Genomic DNA, 17,496 nt, shown 5'->3' on the forward strand with positions numbered 1-17,496 from the left:
GGGAATGAGCTGTGAGTGTAACAGCTCAAATAGCTATATAATCCTATATAGCTTGTTACAGCTATATAGGATCATGTTCAGACCCCACTTGGAGTACTATGCTCAGTTCTAGTCACCTCCCTACAGGAAGGATGTGGAAGCTATAGAAAGGGTGTAGAGGAGATTTACAAGGATGTTGCCTGAATTGGGGAGCATGCCTTATGAGAACAGGTTGAGTGAACTTGGCCTTTTCTCCGTAGAGTAATGGAGGATGAGAGGTGACTTGATAGAGGTATATAAGACAATGAGAGGCATTGATCATGTGGGTAGTCAGAGGCTTTTTCCCAGGACTGAAATGGCTACCATGAGAGGGTACAGTTTTAAGGTGCTTGGAAGTAGGTACAGAGATCAGGGGTAAGTTTTCTATGCAGAATGGTGAGTATGTGGAATGGGCTGCCAGCGATGGTGGTAGAGGCGGATACAATAGGATCTTTTAAAAGACTCCTGGATAGGTACATGGAACTTAGAAAAATAAAGGGCTATGGGTAGCCCGAGGTAATTTCTAAACATGTTCGGCACAGCATTGTGTGCCAAAAGGCCTGTAATCTTCTGTAGGCTTTCTATGTTTCTATGTAAGTAGTGCATGCGAGCTTGATTTTTAACATTTAAGATAAATTTGCATAGGGACCTAGGTGGAGAGGTATGGTCTGGATGCAGGTTGATGGGAATAGGCAGTTTAAATAGTTTGGCACGAGTTTGATGGGCCATAGGGCCTCTTTCTGTGCTGTATTTTTCTGTGACTCTGTGACCAGAACTAATGTTCACTTATATCTTTTTAACAGCTGCACAGAACAACGATTGGTCTGAGCAGGAAATATATGCACAGCCTGAAAACTGTACAGCACTTCAAATTAACATCATATAAAAGGAAATTCCAGCTGTGTGGCAACAAAGGTTTTTTGCGCGAGAATATTTCAGTTATTGCACAGCTGTGCAGCTTAGAGGGAACAGTGAATATTAAAGGAGAGAGGCAAATTGAGCCAAGTCACAGATTGAATACAGCTTGTCCCATTCTTACACAGACAGGAAGACCATCAGAGAATTTGATGGTCAGTCCGGATTCCTGCATTTTGCCCTGTATTTGTTTCTTCAACTTGGGATAAATCTTACTGTAATAGTGTGATGTCAGATCTCACATTGGCAATTAAAATCTCATCTGAAATGTTATCCTTCATCCATTGATGTATTCTGTAAATCTTTTTACAGGTTAAAATCGGCAAAGAATTTGTGTACAGGAATCTCAAACACCATACGTCAGTTTTACTGTCTCTGTCCAGATAATTAAGAAGTGGAGTAAGGGATTCATTCTCTCTTCCTTCCTGCTTAGACTGTGGGAAGGGATTCACTCGGTCATCTGATTTACTGGCATGGCTGTCATTTCACACAGGGGAGAAGTGATTCATCTGCTCAACTGTGTGAAGGGATTCACTCACTCCTCCTTCCTGCTCAGCTGTGGGAGGGGATTCACTTGATTATCTCAACTGAAGGTACATCAGTGAGTTCACATTGGGGCAAGGCCATTCACCTGTTCTGTGTGTATGAAGGGATTCAGTTGATCATCTTACCTGTAGACACACCAGTCAGTTCACACTGGGGAGAGGCCATTTACCTGCTGAAGTTGTGGGAAAGGAAGTACTCAGTCATCTGACCTAATGGCACACCAGCGAGTTCACAGTGGGGAGAGGCCATTTACCTGTTCTGACTGTGGGAAGGGATTCAGTCGGTCATCTCACCTACTAGCACACCAGTCAGTTCATACAGGGGAATGGCCATTCACTTGTTCTGTGTGTGGGAAGGGATTCTCTTGCTCATATCAACTGAAGGTACATCGGCGAGTTCACACAGGGGAGAGACCATTTACCTGCTCAGACTGTGGTAAGGGATTCATTCAATCATCTGACCTACTGGGACACCAGTCAGTTCACACTGGGGAGAAGCCATTTACCTGCTCAGCATGTGGGAAGGGATTCACTCGGTCATCTCAGCTGAAGGTACATCAGCGAGTTCACACTGGGGAGAGGCCATTCAGTTGCTCAGATTGTGGGAAGGGATTCACTCGATCGTCTGACTTAATGGCACACCAGCGAGTTCACAGTGGGGCGAGGCCATTCACTTGCTCAGTCTGTGGGAAGGGTTTCACTCGGTCATCCCACCTACTGGCACATCAGCCAGTTCACACTGGGGAATGGCCATTTACCTGCTCAGATTGTGGGAAAGGGTTCACTCAGTCATGCCACCTACAGATACACACATCAGTTCACACTGGAGAAAGGCCATTCACCTGCTCAGACTGTGGGAAGGGATTCGCTCGGTCATCTCAACTGAAGGTACATCAGCGAGTTCACACTGGGGAGAAACCATTCACCTGCTCAGATTGTGGGAAGGGATTCACTCGGTCATCTCAACTGAAGGTACACCAGCAAGTTCACACTGGTGAGAGGCTGTTCATCTGTTCAGATTGTGGGATGGGATTCACTCAGTCATCTGACCTACAGACACACCAGTCAGTTCATACTGGGATGTGGCCGTTCACCTGCTCAGATTGTGGGAAGGGATTCACTCACTCATCCAGTCGACAGAGACACCAGCGAGTTCACACTGGAGAGAGGCCGTTCATCTGTTCTGTGTGTGAAAAGGGATTTGCTCACTCATTTCAATTGAAGGTACATCAGCGAGTTCACACTGGGGAGAGGCCATTCACCTGCTCAGATTGTGGGAAGAGATTCACTCAGTCATCTCAACTGAAGGTACATCAGCGAGTTCACACTGGGGAGAGGCCATTCACCTGCTCAGATTGTGGGAAGGGATTCACTCAGTCATCTCAACTGAAGGTACATCAGCGAGTTCATACTGGGGAGAGGCCATTCACCTGCTCAGACTGTGGGAAGGGATTCACTCGGTCATCCGACCTACTGGTACACCAGTCAGTTCACACCTGGGAGAGACCGTTCAACTGCTCAGACTGTGGGAAGGGATTCACTTTATCATCTCACCTACTGGCACATCAGTTAGTTCACACTGGAGTATGGCCTTTCACCTGCTCAGACTGTGGGAAGGGATTTACTCAGTCATCTCAACTGAAGGTACATCAGCGAGTTCACACTGGGGAAAAGCCATTCACCTGCTCTGATTGTGGGAAGCAATTCAGTCAGTCATTTGACCTAATGGCACACCAGCGAATTCACAATGGGGTGAGGCTGTTCACCTGCTCAGTCTGTGGGAAGGGATTCACTCAGTCATCCAGCCTACAGAGACACCAACGAGTTCATACTGGATAGAGGGCAGTCACCGGTTCTGTGTATGTGAACGGATTAATTTGGCCATACAGTCTGCAGACTCACTGGTGAGCTCACACTGGGGAGATGTTGTTCACCTGCTCAGACTGTGGGAGAGATTCACCAAGTCATCTCAGCTGAATGTACATAATTGAGTTCACACAGGAAGAGGCTGTTCACCTGTTGTGAATGTTGGAAGGGATTCACTCGGTCATCTAACCTTATGACACACTATGGAGGTCACACTGGGAAAGAGTTTATATAAGCTACATGCTGGATATGTAAACATCACATCCAGAGACAAGTTTAAAAAGTGACTGTTGGCGACGAACTCTACGATTATTGCTGCTGCTCATTAAACCTAGTTCTGCACCCTGGTCACTCAGCAGGGAAGGAGTTTCTTCTGCTGATATTCACCTTCAATGGGTACTCTCAAGTACTTAGTGAATCTACAACACACCCTGTGTACAGTCAGGAGTCAGCTCAGCCCAGCTGGACCCTGCAGTCTTTTCCACAACAGATCTTTTAAATCCATCCCTGCTGTTCACCCCTCGCTCTCCCCGTGGTGATGGGTTCCAAACAGACACCTCTCTGTGGGTGAAAAGGTTTCCTTGAATTTCCTGTCTCACTTTCTACAGACTGAAGAAGAAAGTGAGTGGACTGCAGTTAACTCTGGCATGTTATTTGTCCCTCAGATCTCTGGGCCAAGGAAGAATGACATTGCTAGTTAATCTTCTTATTCCCTGCTCACTTCAAAATTATGTGCCATTTTCACTGCTTCTAAGCAATTGTTAGAATACACCACTGTCTTCTAAAGTCTGAAAGCAGATTGGGGAACTATTAGTTGGATGGTCAGTGGAGCAGGGTCAGAAATCAGAGACTGGTCAGCACAGGGCAGAGACTGGGGCTCTGGACAATGGTAGGTATGACAGTGAATATATGATGAGAAAGTGAATCAATAGGGGGTGTGGCAACGAATTACAGAGTACAGTAGCAACATTTGGAAGCTGATTGACAGAGAAAATAATTTGGCTGAATGACTTAACACAAACAATACCTTATTGTGAAGCATTCCATTAGTCAAGGAATGTGTGTGTTTGGAATGGCTATATCTATTAAGTAAGTTGTTCTTGATTGTTTATCCTGTGATATCCGGACTGTTATTATGGATTGTCCTATCTGTATTAATGTATTGATCAACATATAATTTGTAAGATTCTGACTCTAAAACTGGATCAGGCATGAATTTATAGTAAGTTATGGTGTCTCTCATGTATTCATGTTTTAAAGCAAGATTTTGGTGATTGATATATGCCTATGTAAGTAATCAGATTGAATTAAATTGCTGCTGGATTCTGTACTGTGTTGAATTGTTTCTGGTTTCTCAGCATTTTCTTCATTTATCATCTTGAATTTGTTGGTCTTTTATTTTTGATTTTTTTTATGTTAACCACCTGGTCCTGTATTTCCAGAAGGAATCCCTCTGTTTCTGGGAAGAGGTCTCCAACTCTGAGCCAGGGGTTCGACTCTTCCATGTAAGCATCTAGTCTGCTCAGATCGTTGGGATGTCTTCCATGGAGCATCATACTCTTCCATTGGTTAACTTCTCTAGTGATAATTTTTACTTTTTTTCCTGAGTTGTGCTTTCATTTAAATTTAATGACGTGTACTTTTTTAAAAAATCAGAATTGCATATGCTTGCATTGAGTGCTGAATTATGCTTATTTATGGTGAAAATATATACAGAAGTTTTATCTGACTGTTGTGTAATTTTTTTAATGTATGTTATTCCTCCTCTTCTGTCCTAGATAATATTAATCTAAGCGTGTTTGAGTGTAAATAGTGTTTTCTAAAGTTGTCATTTCAGTTCTTATTTTTCTTTGTAAATTTTCCAGATCGGAATGGGACCAAGATATTTTGCCTAAAGAATGCATCAATGTGGGTATAACAAAAGGGCTTATTGCTTTTATTATATTTGTTATACTATCGAGCTCTGCTTGGAAGATTTTCTTTAGCCTTAAAGTAAATTTTGTCAAAAGTCTTCCCCTTTTCGCACTATGATCTATTTTCTTTGCTTGTTGATATCCCAGATAAATGGGTATCAAGAGTCCTTATGAATGCTCTCAGCCTGAAACTCTGATTTCCATCTGTAGATGCTGCCTGACCCACTGAGTTCCTCTAGCATTTTATGTGTTCCCCACACCTGTTATCTTTACCTTTTATTCTGACAGCACATACAAGCTTTGTACTCTCAAAATTTGGTGGGGGGTGGTGGGAACTGGAGTGAAGGGACTCAGGATAGGACAGATGGTATAAAAGCAAAGATAGCCACCCTACCAGGGATAGGGTTCCTCTTGTCCTTACCTATCATCCCACCAGCCCTCGTGTCCAGCACATAATTCTCTGAAACTTCCGCCACCTCCAAGGGAATCCCACCACCAAGCGTATCTCCTCATCTCCTCCTCCTCCCCCCCCCCCCCCCCCACCACTTTCTGCTTTCCACAGGTATCCCTTCCTACTCCATTGTCTATTTGTCCCTCCTGGCACTCTGGCACAAGTGCTACATCTGCCCCTACACTACCTCCCTCCATACCATCCACGGGCCCTAAACAGTCCTTCCAGATGAGACAACACTTCACCTGTGAGTCTGTTGGGGTTATTTACTGTGCTTTGTGCTCCCAGTGTGGCCTTAGATTGGGAGACCACTTTGCTAAGCACCCACACTCCGTCAGCCAGAACAAGTGGGATCTCCCAGTGGTCACTGATTTTAATTCCAGTTCACATTCCCATTCCGATATGTCCATCCATGGCCTCCTCCTCTGTCGTGATGAGGTCACAGTTAGGCTGGAGGAACAACACCTTATATTCCGTTTGGGTAGCCTCCAACCTGTTAGCATAAACATTGGTTTCTCAGACTTGTGGTAATGCCCCCCAAAATCCCTTCCCCTCCATTTCCCATCCCCTTTTCCCTCTCTCACCTCATCTCACCAATCTACTTCCCAGCTCTTTAATTAATCTCTCCCCCTCCAGGTTTCACCCATCACCTGGTGGTTTATCTCTCCCCTCCCCCCACCTTTTAAATCTACTCCTCAGCTTTTTCTCTTCAGTTCTGCTGATAGGTTTTGGCCCAAAACATTGACCATACTTTTTTCTATAGGTGCTGCCTGTACTGCTAAGTTCCTCCAGCATTTAGTGTGTGTTGCCTGGATTTATAGCACCTGCAGACAGTGTGCTGTCAGACTGTCAGGAAGGGCAGGAATATATTAGGACAAAATTGCAGCTAGCAGGGTGAGTATCAGTGCAGTAGGATGATTGCTCCTCCAACCTGAGCGTGGCCTTATTGCAACTATCGGAATGGGAATAGGAAGTAGATTAAAATGGTGGCCACTGGCGGACAGAGTGTAGGTGCTCAGTGGTCCCCCAATCTACGTTTGGTCTTACCAATATACAGGATGCCATCCAGGAGCACCAGATACAGTGGATGACCCTAACTGACTCACAAGTGAAGTATTGCCTCACCTGGAAGGACTGCTTGGGGCCATGAATAGTCATGAGGGAGGAGGTGTAAGGGCAAGTGTAGCACTTGTTCCACTTGCAATGTTAACTGCCAGGAGGGAGAGATCAGTGGGGAGGGATGAATGGACAAGGGAGTCACATAGGTAGCAATTCCTTTGGAAATCAGAAAGTGGGGGTGGAGGGGAGGAAGGGAAAGATGTGCTTGGTGATGGGATCCCATTGGAGATGGTAAAAGTTACACAGAATCATATACTGGACATGGAGGCTAGTGGGGTGGTGGATGAGGACAAAAGGAACCCTATCCCCAATAGGTTGAGGGCAGACGTGCGTGATATGGAAGAGATGCGGTTGAGGGCAGTATTGATGATGGAGGAAGGGAAGCTCCTTTCTTTGAAGAAGGAGGATACCTCCTTAGTTCTAGAATGAAAAGCCTCATCCTGAGAGCAGATGCGGTGGAGACAGAGGAATTGAGAGAAGGGGGTGGCATTTTTTTTCAAGTAACAGGGTGGGAAAAGATATAGTCCAGGTAGCTGTGAGAATCAATGTGTTTATAAAAGTTATCAGTAGGTAAGCTGTCTCTAGAGATAAAGATATTGGGAAAGGGGGGAGGGAGATGTCAGAAATAGACCAGGTAAATTTGAGGATGGGGTGGAAGTTGAATGCAAATTTGATGCGGACATCATTTCAGTCATCAATGTAGTGTAGGAAATGTTGGGGAGTGATATGTGTAGGCTTGGAACACAGTTTATTCCACGTAGCCAACAAAAGGGCAGGCATAGCTGGGGCCCATGTGGGTGCCGATGGATACACCTTTTGTTTGAAGGAAGTGGGAGGATCTGACGGAAAATTATTATGACGACCAATTCTGCCAGATGGAGGAGAGTGGTAATGCAGGGGAACTGGTTGAGTCTGGTGTCCAGAAAGAAACGGAGAGCTTTGAGGCTTCCTGATTCGGGATGATGGTGTATAGGGACTGGACATCCATAGTGAAAATAAGATGATTAAGTTCAGGGAACTTTAAATCATGGAAAAGATTAAGAGCGTGTGAAACATGTGGGCATCTGGGTAGCCTCCAACCTGATGGCATGAACATTGATTTCTTGAACTTTCAGTAATGCTCCCCCCCCCCCCCCCCCCCCCCACCCTTCACCATTCCCATTTCCCTCTCTGGGCCATCGTCATAGGTGATTAAAGGCTTCTGTGAAAAGAGGCTTCACTCAGAGAAAACAAAGAAAAGCTCATTTTTTTTCCCCTTTTCTTCTTTATATCTGCTCAGCTAGAACAGTAGATGTGTCAGGTAGGATGGCAGGATAGTGAAATGCTCCTCTTGTGGAATGTGGGAAGGTCGGGAAACCTCCAGTGTCCCCAATGACTACAACTGCAGGGTGCATCCAGCTGCAGCTTCTAACAAACTGTGTCTTATGGTCTCTCACCTTATCTCCTTACTTGCCTATCACCTCCCTCTGGTCCTCCACCCCTTCCCTTTCCTCTATAGCCTTCTATCCTCTCCTATCAGGTTCCTCTTTCTTCAGCCCGTTATTTCTTTCACCAATCAACTTCCCAGCTCTTTACTTCACCCCCCCAACCCCTGATTTCACCCACCTACTACCTTTTAATTCTTCCTCTACTCGTCCTACCTTCTTACTCTGACTTCTCATAGTTTTACTCCAGTCCTGATAAAGGGTTTTGGTCCCAAATGTTAGCTGTTTACTCTTTTCCATAGATGTTTCCTGGCCAGTTGAGTTCCTCCAGCATTGTTTGTGTGTGGCAGTTTAACTCAATTTAACTACTTACACAGGCATAATCAAGTGGCAAATATCATTCACTAATATCTTGCTTTAAAATACAAACTCATAAAAGGCACTATGCCTTACAATAAATACAAGCCTGATCCAGTTTTAGAGTCAGAATCTTACAAATTACAGATAGTACTATATATATAAAGTGTCCAGATATATTACAGGATAATCAAACAAGAACAACTTGCCATTCCAAACACACACATTTCATGCTCAACAAAGTTTTTTAAAATTTTTTTTTATTTTTTAACAAACAACAACAAAAAAGGACATCCACAAAAACCACGACCATAACAAAATTAAATTAAATATTGAGCAGCAAGAGGGAGAATAATATAAAGGCAAAAGTAAACATACACAGCAGAGGTGCACTGCACCAAAAAACCTCAGTCCTCACCCCGTAAGAAAGTTCAATACAGGGCCCCATATCCTTTCAAAGATGTCCCCTCTGTCCACATTACATAGTCTCAATCTCTCCAAATGTAAAGTATTTGCCAGTTCTCTCAGCCACAGATCGTACATAGGCGCAGAGTCCATTTGCAGGATTAACTTCTTAGCAATCACCATTCCAAACAATACAGCCACTTTTTCATACATATTGGCTGAAGATGGGGAGCTTGTTGCTCCAAGGATGGCTATGAGCAGGTCTGGTTCCCATCACTTCCCATAAGCCTCAGAGAAACAGTGAAAAATACTTTTCCAGTATGCATAAAGCTTACAACATGACCAGAATGAATGTGACAAGTTACTGTTCTCAGATTTACATCTATTACAAACTGGTGAAACATCAGGATAGAAGCTGTGCAACTTTTCTTTGGAATAATGGAGTCTATGTATTGTTTTAAACTGTATAAGTCTGTATCTGACATTGACTGAACAATCATGTATACTCTTTAAACACTCATCCCAGACCTCCTCTATCAGTTCTATACCCAATTCATCCACCCATGCCTGTTTAAGACCTGCAGTATTCACCCGAGCTCCATTATGTAGGATCTGATGAAAATAGAATACGGCCCTACGAGTAACCGGATCAAATTTATTTATTGCCTCCAGGGGCTCATGTTTCTCTAGAACTTGGAAATTAGGTATATATTTCCTAACATAATCTCGAATCTGTAAATATCTAAAAAAAACTAGATGCAGGGATATTGTAAACTGCTTGTAACTGCGCAAATGAGACAAAGTTTCCATTAATATATAGGTCACCTACACTACAAAATGGCACTCTGTTTCCAGGATGAAAAAACAGTATCATTTAGGCCAGGCAAAAAGGAATGATTGTCACAAATTGGAATGACAATATAAGTTTTTGGGGCCTTAATGTGTAGTTGAATCTGCTTCCATTCTTATAGTGCTGCCAACCAAAAAGCTGTTACTAAAATGTGACTTATTAACTGCAGTGGGGCTATTAAGGAGAGCTGGTAAGGAAGTCTTCTTACAAAGCACTCGCTCTATGAGTAACCATGCCGGGCACGAGTCTGAGGTAGAGGGCAGGCCTTTTTTCCACCATGCAAGAATGGATAGGTGGGCAGTCCAGTCATACATTTTAACGTCTGGTAGGGCAAAACCTCCTGCTTCCTTGAGCTTTGACAAGTGTTTTTTTTTAGTAATTCTAATGGCTTTATTATTCCAAATAAAGGGTATAATAATTGAATCCAATTGCTTAAAATATGACAGAGGAATAAAACATGGAATTGACTGGAAAAGATGAAGAAATCGTGGCAGTACAATCATCTTGATTGCAATTTCCCTCTGGATCAATAAAGTATGTCTGTCTGTCTGTTAACCCTACCCACCAAAAAAATTGAAAGGGTTTTCCAAATGTCAATATTGCATTTAACCTGTTCAACCTTGTTTTGCCAATTCACTTGCAAAAGGTCAGCTGGGTTTTTTTGTAATAGACATACCAAGATAGGAAAAATTATCAAAAGTTATTTTAAAGGGAATAGACTGTAAATACTCTGTATTAACCACTGCAGTGACTGGCATTAGTTCACTCTTATCCCAATTAATAGAGAAACCTGAGAAACTACCAAAATTATTAATTAGAGTCAGAAGGGCGGGCATTGACGTTTGTGGGCTGGAGATATATAAAAGGACATCGTCAGCGTATAATGAAAGGTGATGTTTATGTCCATGCATATCAATGGGAAATATCAAAGGGTCCTGTCTGATGCTAACAGCCAGTGGCTCAATGATAACTGCAAACAAAAACGGAGGAAGGGGGCAGCCTTGACGAGTCCCACAATGAAATATTCTGATTAGTGATAATAGAGGCAAATGGGTGTGAATAAATTATCTCAATCCATTTGATGAAAGATGGTCCAAATCCAAATTTCTTAAGTGCAAACATCATATATGGCCATTCCACTTGGTCAAACACACGTTGCGCATCTAATGAAATGACTGCAGCCTCTTCTGCATGTTTTGCATATAAAATATTGAAAAGATGACGCAGATTAAAATGCATATGTCTACCTGGCATAAAGCCAGTTTGATCTAGATGAATAATAGAACAAATGCATTCTTTTAACCTATTGGCCAGGACTTTCCCAAGAATTTTGGTTTCAATGGGCAGCAACAAAATGGGGCGATATGATGAAACCACCTCGGGATCATGGCCTAGTTTTGGAATCAGAGAAACATTGGCTTTACATAAAGTAAGTGGCAATCTGGAAGCTGTCCTGGAGTGATTAAACATTCTTAAGAGCAGAGGTGACAATTTTGGACCAAATACTTTGAAGAATTCCATGCTAAAACCATCCGGACCAGCTGCCTTATTATTGGGGAGGGAAGAGATGACCTTCTTGATCTCATCTAGGCTTATATTGGCATCAAGTGTATTTACTGAATCTGTTGACAGCGTGGGCAGATTGATTATCAAAAAATGCTTCCATAACTTCAACGTCCAGACCTCCTTGTGATTGGTAACATTAGCATAGAACTCAGCAAAACACTTAATAATTTTTTTCCAGGTCCGTCAATAAAAAGCCATCTTTTGCCTTTATACGATGTATGGCCCCGGAGGCCTGCATCTGTCTTAACTGACGGGCTAATAACTTATGGGGCTTTTCACCAAGCTCAAAATACCTCTGTCTTGACTTGTGTCAGTAGTTTTGCAACATTCTTGGACATTATAGAATGATACTCATAAGGTAAGGCAGTAATCTTATTAAGTAATTCTGATTCCTGGTTTATTTTATAAGAGGCTTCCAGATTTGCCAACTGATTATCTATTTCAGTTAACCTTTTCTTGAATCTTCTTTTTTCTGCTGTCTCATATGCTATTATGCAACCTCTAGTAACCGCCTTCATGGCCTCCCAAAGAGTGGAATCATCAACATCGCCCACATGATTGGTGCTGGTCAGCGATAGCTTGTGTGTGAACAAACGGTATGGTTTTTTTTTTATTAGGATTGCAACACCTCTAGTTTTTAGTACTAAAATTCGACTGGTAGACCTGAGATGCCCAGGAGGGACAAAGTACTTTCGCCACTGTTTTCTTAATGTGCGTTTCTTGGAGAAAACAAATATCAGCTTTGAGTATACGAAGATGTGCATACACCTTCCCTCTCTTCAGTGGACTATTCATCCCCCGTACATACCAGCTAACAAATTTAGCTTCACCAATGCTGTGCATATGCGAATTAGATGTCATATCTGCTGCTTAACAAAAAAATATGCTGTATGGTCGTGGCATAACACAAACTGCAACTCGAACAAATAGACGTGCTGTAACAACCCCTTGAGAAACACAAAAAACCCTCCCAAAGATTTTTAAAAGAACACCAGGAGTAGTACTTCCATACACTTAACCTAAAGTCAAAGTTATATCCACGGGCCAACACATGGCCCCGAATAGCAAGATAACTGCCCATTACTCACTAAACACGGGAGAAGCACCTCTTCACAAATACACCATGAAATATAAAAATAAACAATAACAATCAGTCCTCACTCACATCTTAGTGTGAGCTTATTTTTCAGTTCCTCGTGCGCTGAACATAACAGACTCCAGATGAAGCCGCTATCTATCAACGATGAATCCAGTTACTCAGCGTTAATCCGTTTTTAGGTTTATACGGTGTCCGAATGCTAATCTTTAACTTCTTGGTTCAGGAACTCCCCCGCTACGGCTGCAGGGCTAAATGTACTGGTGCTATTGTTAACTGTAACCACGAACGTCGCCGGATACCGGAATCCACACCTAATTTTCCTGGCCTTTCATTTCTCCTTAATGTACTGAAAATCTTGACGTTTCTTCATGGTAGCCGAGGTTAAATCCGGGTAAATGAACACCGTACGCCCGTCATATAGCAGTGGAGCTCTCTCCCTGGACAACCGTAGCACCAGCTCTTTAACCTGATAATGGTGTAGCCTCGCAATAATAGCTCTTGGCCTACCATTTTTAGCAGGTGCTAGGCTCCGGTGGGCACGGTCCACTTTAATCGGCTGATGGAAATGTTCTTCCCCCAGCAACTTCGGAAGCAACGTGGCTACAAAATCCGTCGGCTTATTGTTTTCGGCTTTCTCCTGAATCCTGATAATGCTAATGTTTTGACGGCGAGACCCGGCTTCAAGGTCATCCATCTTAGCCTGTAGCTGCGTGTTTTGGGATATTAGACTTTCAAGCCGCCTCTCCAACTCTTTCGATTCGTCGGCATCTTCCATTAAAGAAACACGCTTACTGACCTCGGTTAGAGCCGCTGTTAAGTTCATGATCGACTTATTGTGCTCTGCATGTCTCCCGTCTACCAAACTGTACAGTTTGTTTACCGCCTCAAGGACTTACTTCTTCGATGGTAGCTGGGCCCGCTAGCTTCGCGGAGCCCTCGCCAAAATCTTCTTCTCCTGCGCCCTTTTCTTGTTTCTTCCCCTTACCTGGCTTTGTCATTTCGTTCAGCCCGTTACAGCTCACTTAAGTCACTTAAAAAATAGAATTAACTGCTATTTGGGTGAGGTAAAAGGTGAAGGTAGGCGCAGCTCCCAGCACACACGTCTGCTCCATACCAAGACCCCCATGCTCAACAAAGTATCTCAAAACTGTCCGTCAGCTTCCAAATGTTGCTTCTCTGCCATTCTTTGCCACACCCCCTGTTGATTCCTTTCTCACCATATGCTCTTACACACCGACCATTGTCCAGTGCCCCAAACTCTGCTCCATTGAACATCCATCTGTTCACAGAGGGTCAGAAAAACTTCGTAGATGTGTATACAGGTACTCAATTGTGTAAATTCACGTGTTCTGTCATTGAGACAATAAGGGCACTTGTCGGTAATTACAGATTCTCTATGTGCTTGCTGATCATTATTACTAAGGGGTAGATCCTTGTAACAACAATAACTGAAATGAGCAGGGAATGAGGTTAACCACCAATATACGAAGAACGGAACGTGGAACAGAAACACCCAGTGTCCAGCTGGGCTGAGTTGACTCTCTACTGTACACTGGGTGTGTTGTAGAGTCACTGGACTCCTGAGACACAGTTTACAAATGGGACTGATTTATTTGTCATAGATCCAGAATATTAAATTTCAGTCCTGTTAAAGATGAACATCAGCAGAATAAACTCCACCCATGCCCAGTGACCAGGGTGCAGGACCAGGTTTGATGAGTAGCAATAATAATTGCTGAATTCAACACCAACTTTGAACTTGCCTCTGGAGTCAGCAGATGTGATGGTGAAATATCTAGTGTCAACTGCGTGGTCTATGCACCTCCACTGGCAGACTGCCTAACAGGTTCGGCAATTGCACTTTTGAATATGCACTTCCCAGCTAATTACTGTTTCATTATGGCAGCATTTAACTTCCTTCTTTTCACTGTAGTCTTGTCGAGACTTGAGCAAAGCACAGCAACGTTATGCTTCCTGCCTACCTTTGTCCGTGTCTGAGAAAGAGGACTACTGTTTAGACTGACGCTGAAAATGAGCAGTATTCGTTTAGTATTTAGATATTGCTTTCAAATGCAGCATTGACATTTTACATTCAGATTCAGAGTTTTAATTATTGGTCCTGTTGGCTTAGTGCTTATTGTTTTTCTTTCCCTTAAAATTCTGCGAAGTTTCATTAAAGCCTGTGAACTACTGACCCACTTAGCTGAGCTTCTCTCTGCGCTTGGACCATATCCAAACATCCTAACATTAAGCATGCAGCTTATTTAACCACCTTCCCCAGTGTGCAACAAGGTTGGATGACTGAGTGAATCTCTTCCCACATTCAGAGCATGCGGAGCCAGCCGAGGTCAGGATATTGAAAGAGCCTGCCAAGACGTTGAAGGAGACAGTTTGGTGAAGTATAACCGTCAGAGATTAGCTCGGACATTTCACCTGTGATCATGTAAGTTGCTGCAGGCCTGTTACCCTGTTCTGGTGGGTGGACAGACAACATGGAAGCTGTGTAGCCTTGGTGATACTGAAGACTATTCTTGAAACTTAGGACTTGTCTGCTGCTGCAGTCCAGGTTTGGTGTCTGAGCAGAGCTGGGGCTTGGACTCATCCATTCATACTGCCATCTTGTGTTTGAGCGGTGGAATGACAAGCTGTATCACGTGTGCCTGCACAATGCTGGGGGACTACCATCGGTCACCGGACATTGTCGCTCAGGGTCCTGGACTATATATATGATTTTTTATTGAGTGAATATCTTTCTTTGCTCGCTACTTTTATTATGTCACTTGGTATTTTTGAATGTTTCCCGCCTTGGCCCCAGAGGAACGCTGTCTCGTTCAGCTGTATTTACATATGGTTTAAAAAATAATTAAACTTAATTTGATGTGAATGGCCTTTCCCCTTAGTGAGCTTGCAGATATACCTTCAGTTCAATAACAGAGTGAATCACTTCCATCAGTCTGAGCAGGTGAATGGCTTCTCCCTAGCGTGAACTCTCTTGTGTCTCTGTAGGCTAGATAAGTGAGTGAATCCCTTCCCACAATCTGAGCAGGTGAATGGCCTCTCCCCACTGTGAACTGTCTGATGTGCTAGCAGGTCATATGACTGAGAGAATCCCTTCCCACAGTCTGAGCAGATGAAAGGCCACTCCCCAGTGTGAACTGACAGGTGTGTCTGCAGTCTGTATGCGCGAATGAATCCCTTCCCACACACAGAACAGGTGAATGGCCTCTCCCCAGTGTGAAGTCGCTGATGTCTCTGTAAGTTGGATGACCGAGTAAATCCCTTCCCACAGTCTGAGCATGTGAACGGCCTTTCCCCAGTGTGAACTGACTGGTGTGCCAGTAGGTCACATGACCGAGTGAATCCCTTCCCACAGTCTAAGCATGTTAACAGCATTTCCCCAGTGTGAATTGACTGGTGTGCCTGTAGGCTGGGTGACTGAGTGAATCGCTTCCCATACACAGAACAAGTGAATAGCCTTTCTCTCATATGAACTTGCTGGTGTCTGTAGGTTGGATGAGTGAGTGAATCCCTTCCCACACACAGAACAGGTGAACGGCTTCTCCTCCGTGTGATTTTGCTAGTGTGTCTTCCTCTGGAATGAGTGAGAGAATTCCTTTTCACAGTTCTCTATCAATTCTCTGGCAATTCAACAAATTGATGTCAGACGTAGGAAAATCCTTGTACAATTACTGCAGTTGAAGAACTGATCTCTGGTGAACAAATGCTGGTATATTTTCAGCACCCTGGTTCCATTGAGTTACAACAGAAAACTTCATTTCAGACACAAAGCACGTTTCAGGCTGGGAAAAGATACTTCTTCATCTCCAAAGATCAACAACAGATACATTGGTTTTATAAAGGAAATATCTGGACAGAGGCAGCAAAACTGACGTGTTGTTGTGTTTGAGATTCCCGTACACTGATTCTCTGTCGTTTCTAACCTGTAATAAGATTTACAAAAGTCATCAATGGGTGAAGGACAGCACTTCAGTTGAGTTAATTTTCATCACTATGGTGGTCTCTGACATAACACTTTTGCAGCCAGGTTGAACCCAAATTGGAGGAACAACTCATCGTCTAACTGGGCACAGATCAGACATTCTGGAGTGGCCATCAAATTCTTTGATGATTTTCCTGTTTGTATTGGAATGGGACTTTTCATCTGTGACGTGGCTCAATTTGACTCTCTCCAACAGTATTATTCACTTGTCCCTCTAAGCTGCATGGGTGCACGGCCATGCAGTAACTGAAATACACTCACACAGATAGCCTTTGTCTCTGCACAGCTGGAATTTTAATTTAATTTTAATGTTGATTTAAAGTGCCACATAGTTTTCAGGCTGTGTAAGAATTTCTTGCTCAGACCAATAGTTGGCCTGTGCAGTTGCTGAAAAACTAAATTACAGGGAACATTAGTATCATTTGAAGTTCTTGTCATGTCCCCCAGAGTACTACAAAGAACACATGATATTACATGGCTGATCCTGGAGTCTTTCCAATTACACTGAACCCTTCTGTGCAAATGATTGACAGTGATGAACTCATCGATGGTAATGCAAATGACTATAAAGGAGAGGGGAATAGGCTTTCTCAATGGACTGTGGCATATTGTGAAATGGGTTGTGAAAGCTGCAGATTACTTGTTGCCCGGGACAAAGTGTTTGATATCATTATGTACCCAGAGAAAATATACACAACATGTTCTTACCAGTAGAAAGGTCCAGAACAAGAGGAAGTAGAACAAAAGTGATTTTCTCAATAAATTTTCTCTGGAAATGAGAAGTAGTAATAGGGGATGAGGAAATGGTGAACAAACCAGTTAAGTATTTTGCATCAATCTTCACTGTGGAAGACACTAGCAGTATGGTAAAAGTTCAAGAGTATTGGGGCTCAGAAATGAGTGACGTTACCAGGGAGAAGATTCTGTGGAAACTGAAAGGGCTGAAGGTAGGTAAATCACCTTGATAA

General features: G+C 43.2%; 1 protein-coding gene across 3 annotated transcripts in view; it reads left to right on the forward strand.

Annotated features, from left to right (window-relative positions):
• LOC140735007 (uncharacterized) overlaps positions 1-15,412 on the forward strand; it is a 29,112-nt gene extending 13,700 nt beyond the window's left edge. For 2 of the 3 annotated variants that reach the window (XM_073059814.1, XM_073059813.1), the window contains one exon: positions 822-5,188. In XM_073059814.1, coding sequence (XP_072915915.1) covers positions 1,692-3,317 — 1,626 coding nt within the window. In that variant the 5' untranslated portion in view covers positions 822-1,691 and the 3' untranslated portion in view covers positions 3,318-5,188. Of the gene's footprint in view, positions 1-821; positions 5,189-5,209; positions 5,253-14,855 lie in introns of those variants that run through there. The other variant, XR_012100657.1, reaches the window with a different exon arrangement.
• Positions 15,413-17,496: the final 2,084 nt, after the last annotated feature.

This window comes from Hemitrygon akajei, chromosome 10 (assembly GCF_048418815.1).
Source record: "Hemitrygon akajei chromosome 10, sHemAka1.3, whole genome shotgun sequence".
NCBI classification, from domain to species: Eukaryota; Metazoa; Chordata; class Chondrichthyes; order Myliobatiformes; family Dasyatidae; genus Hemitrygon; species Hemitrygon akajei.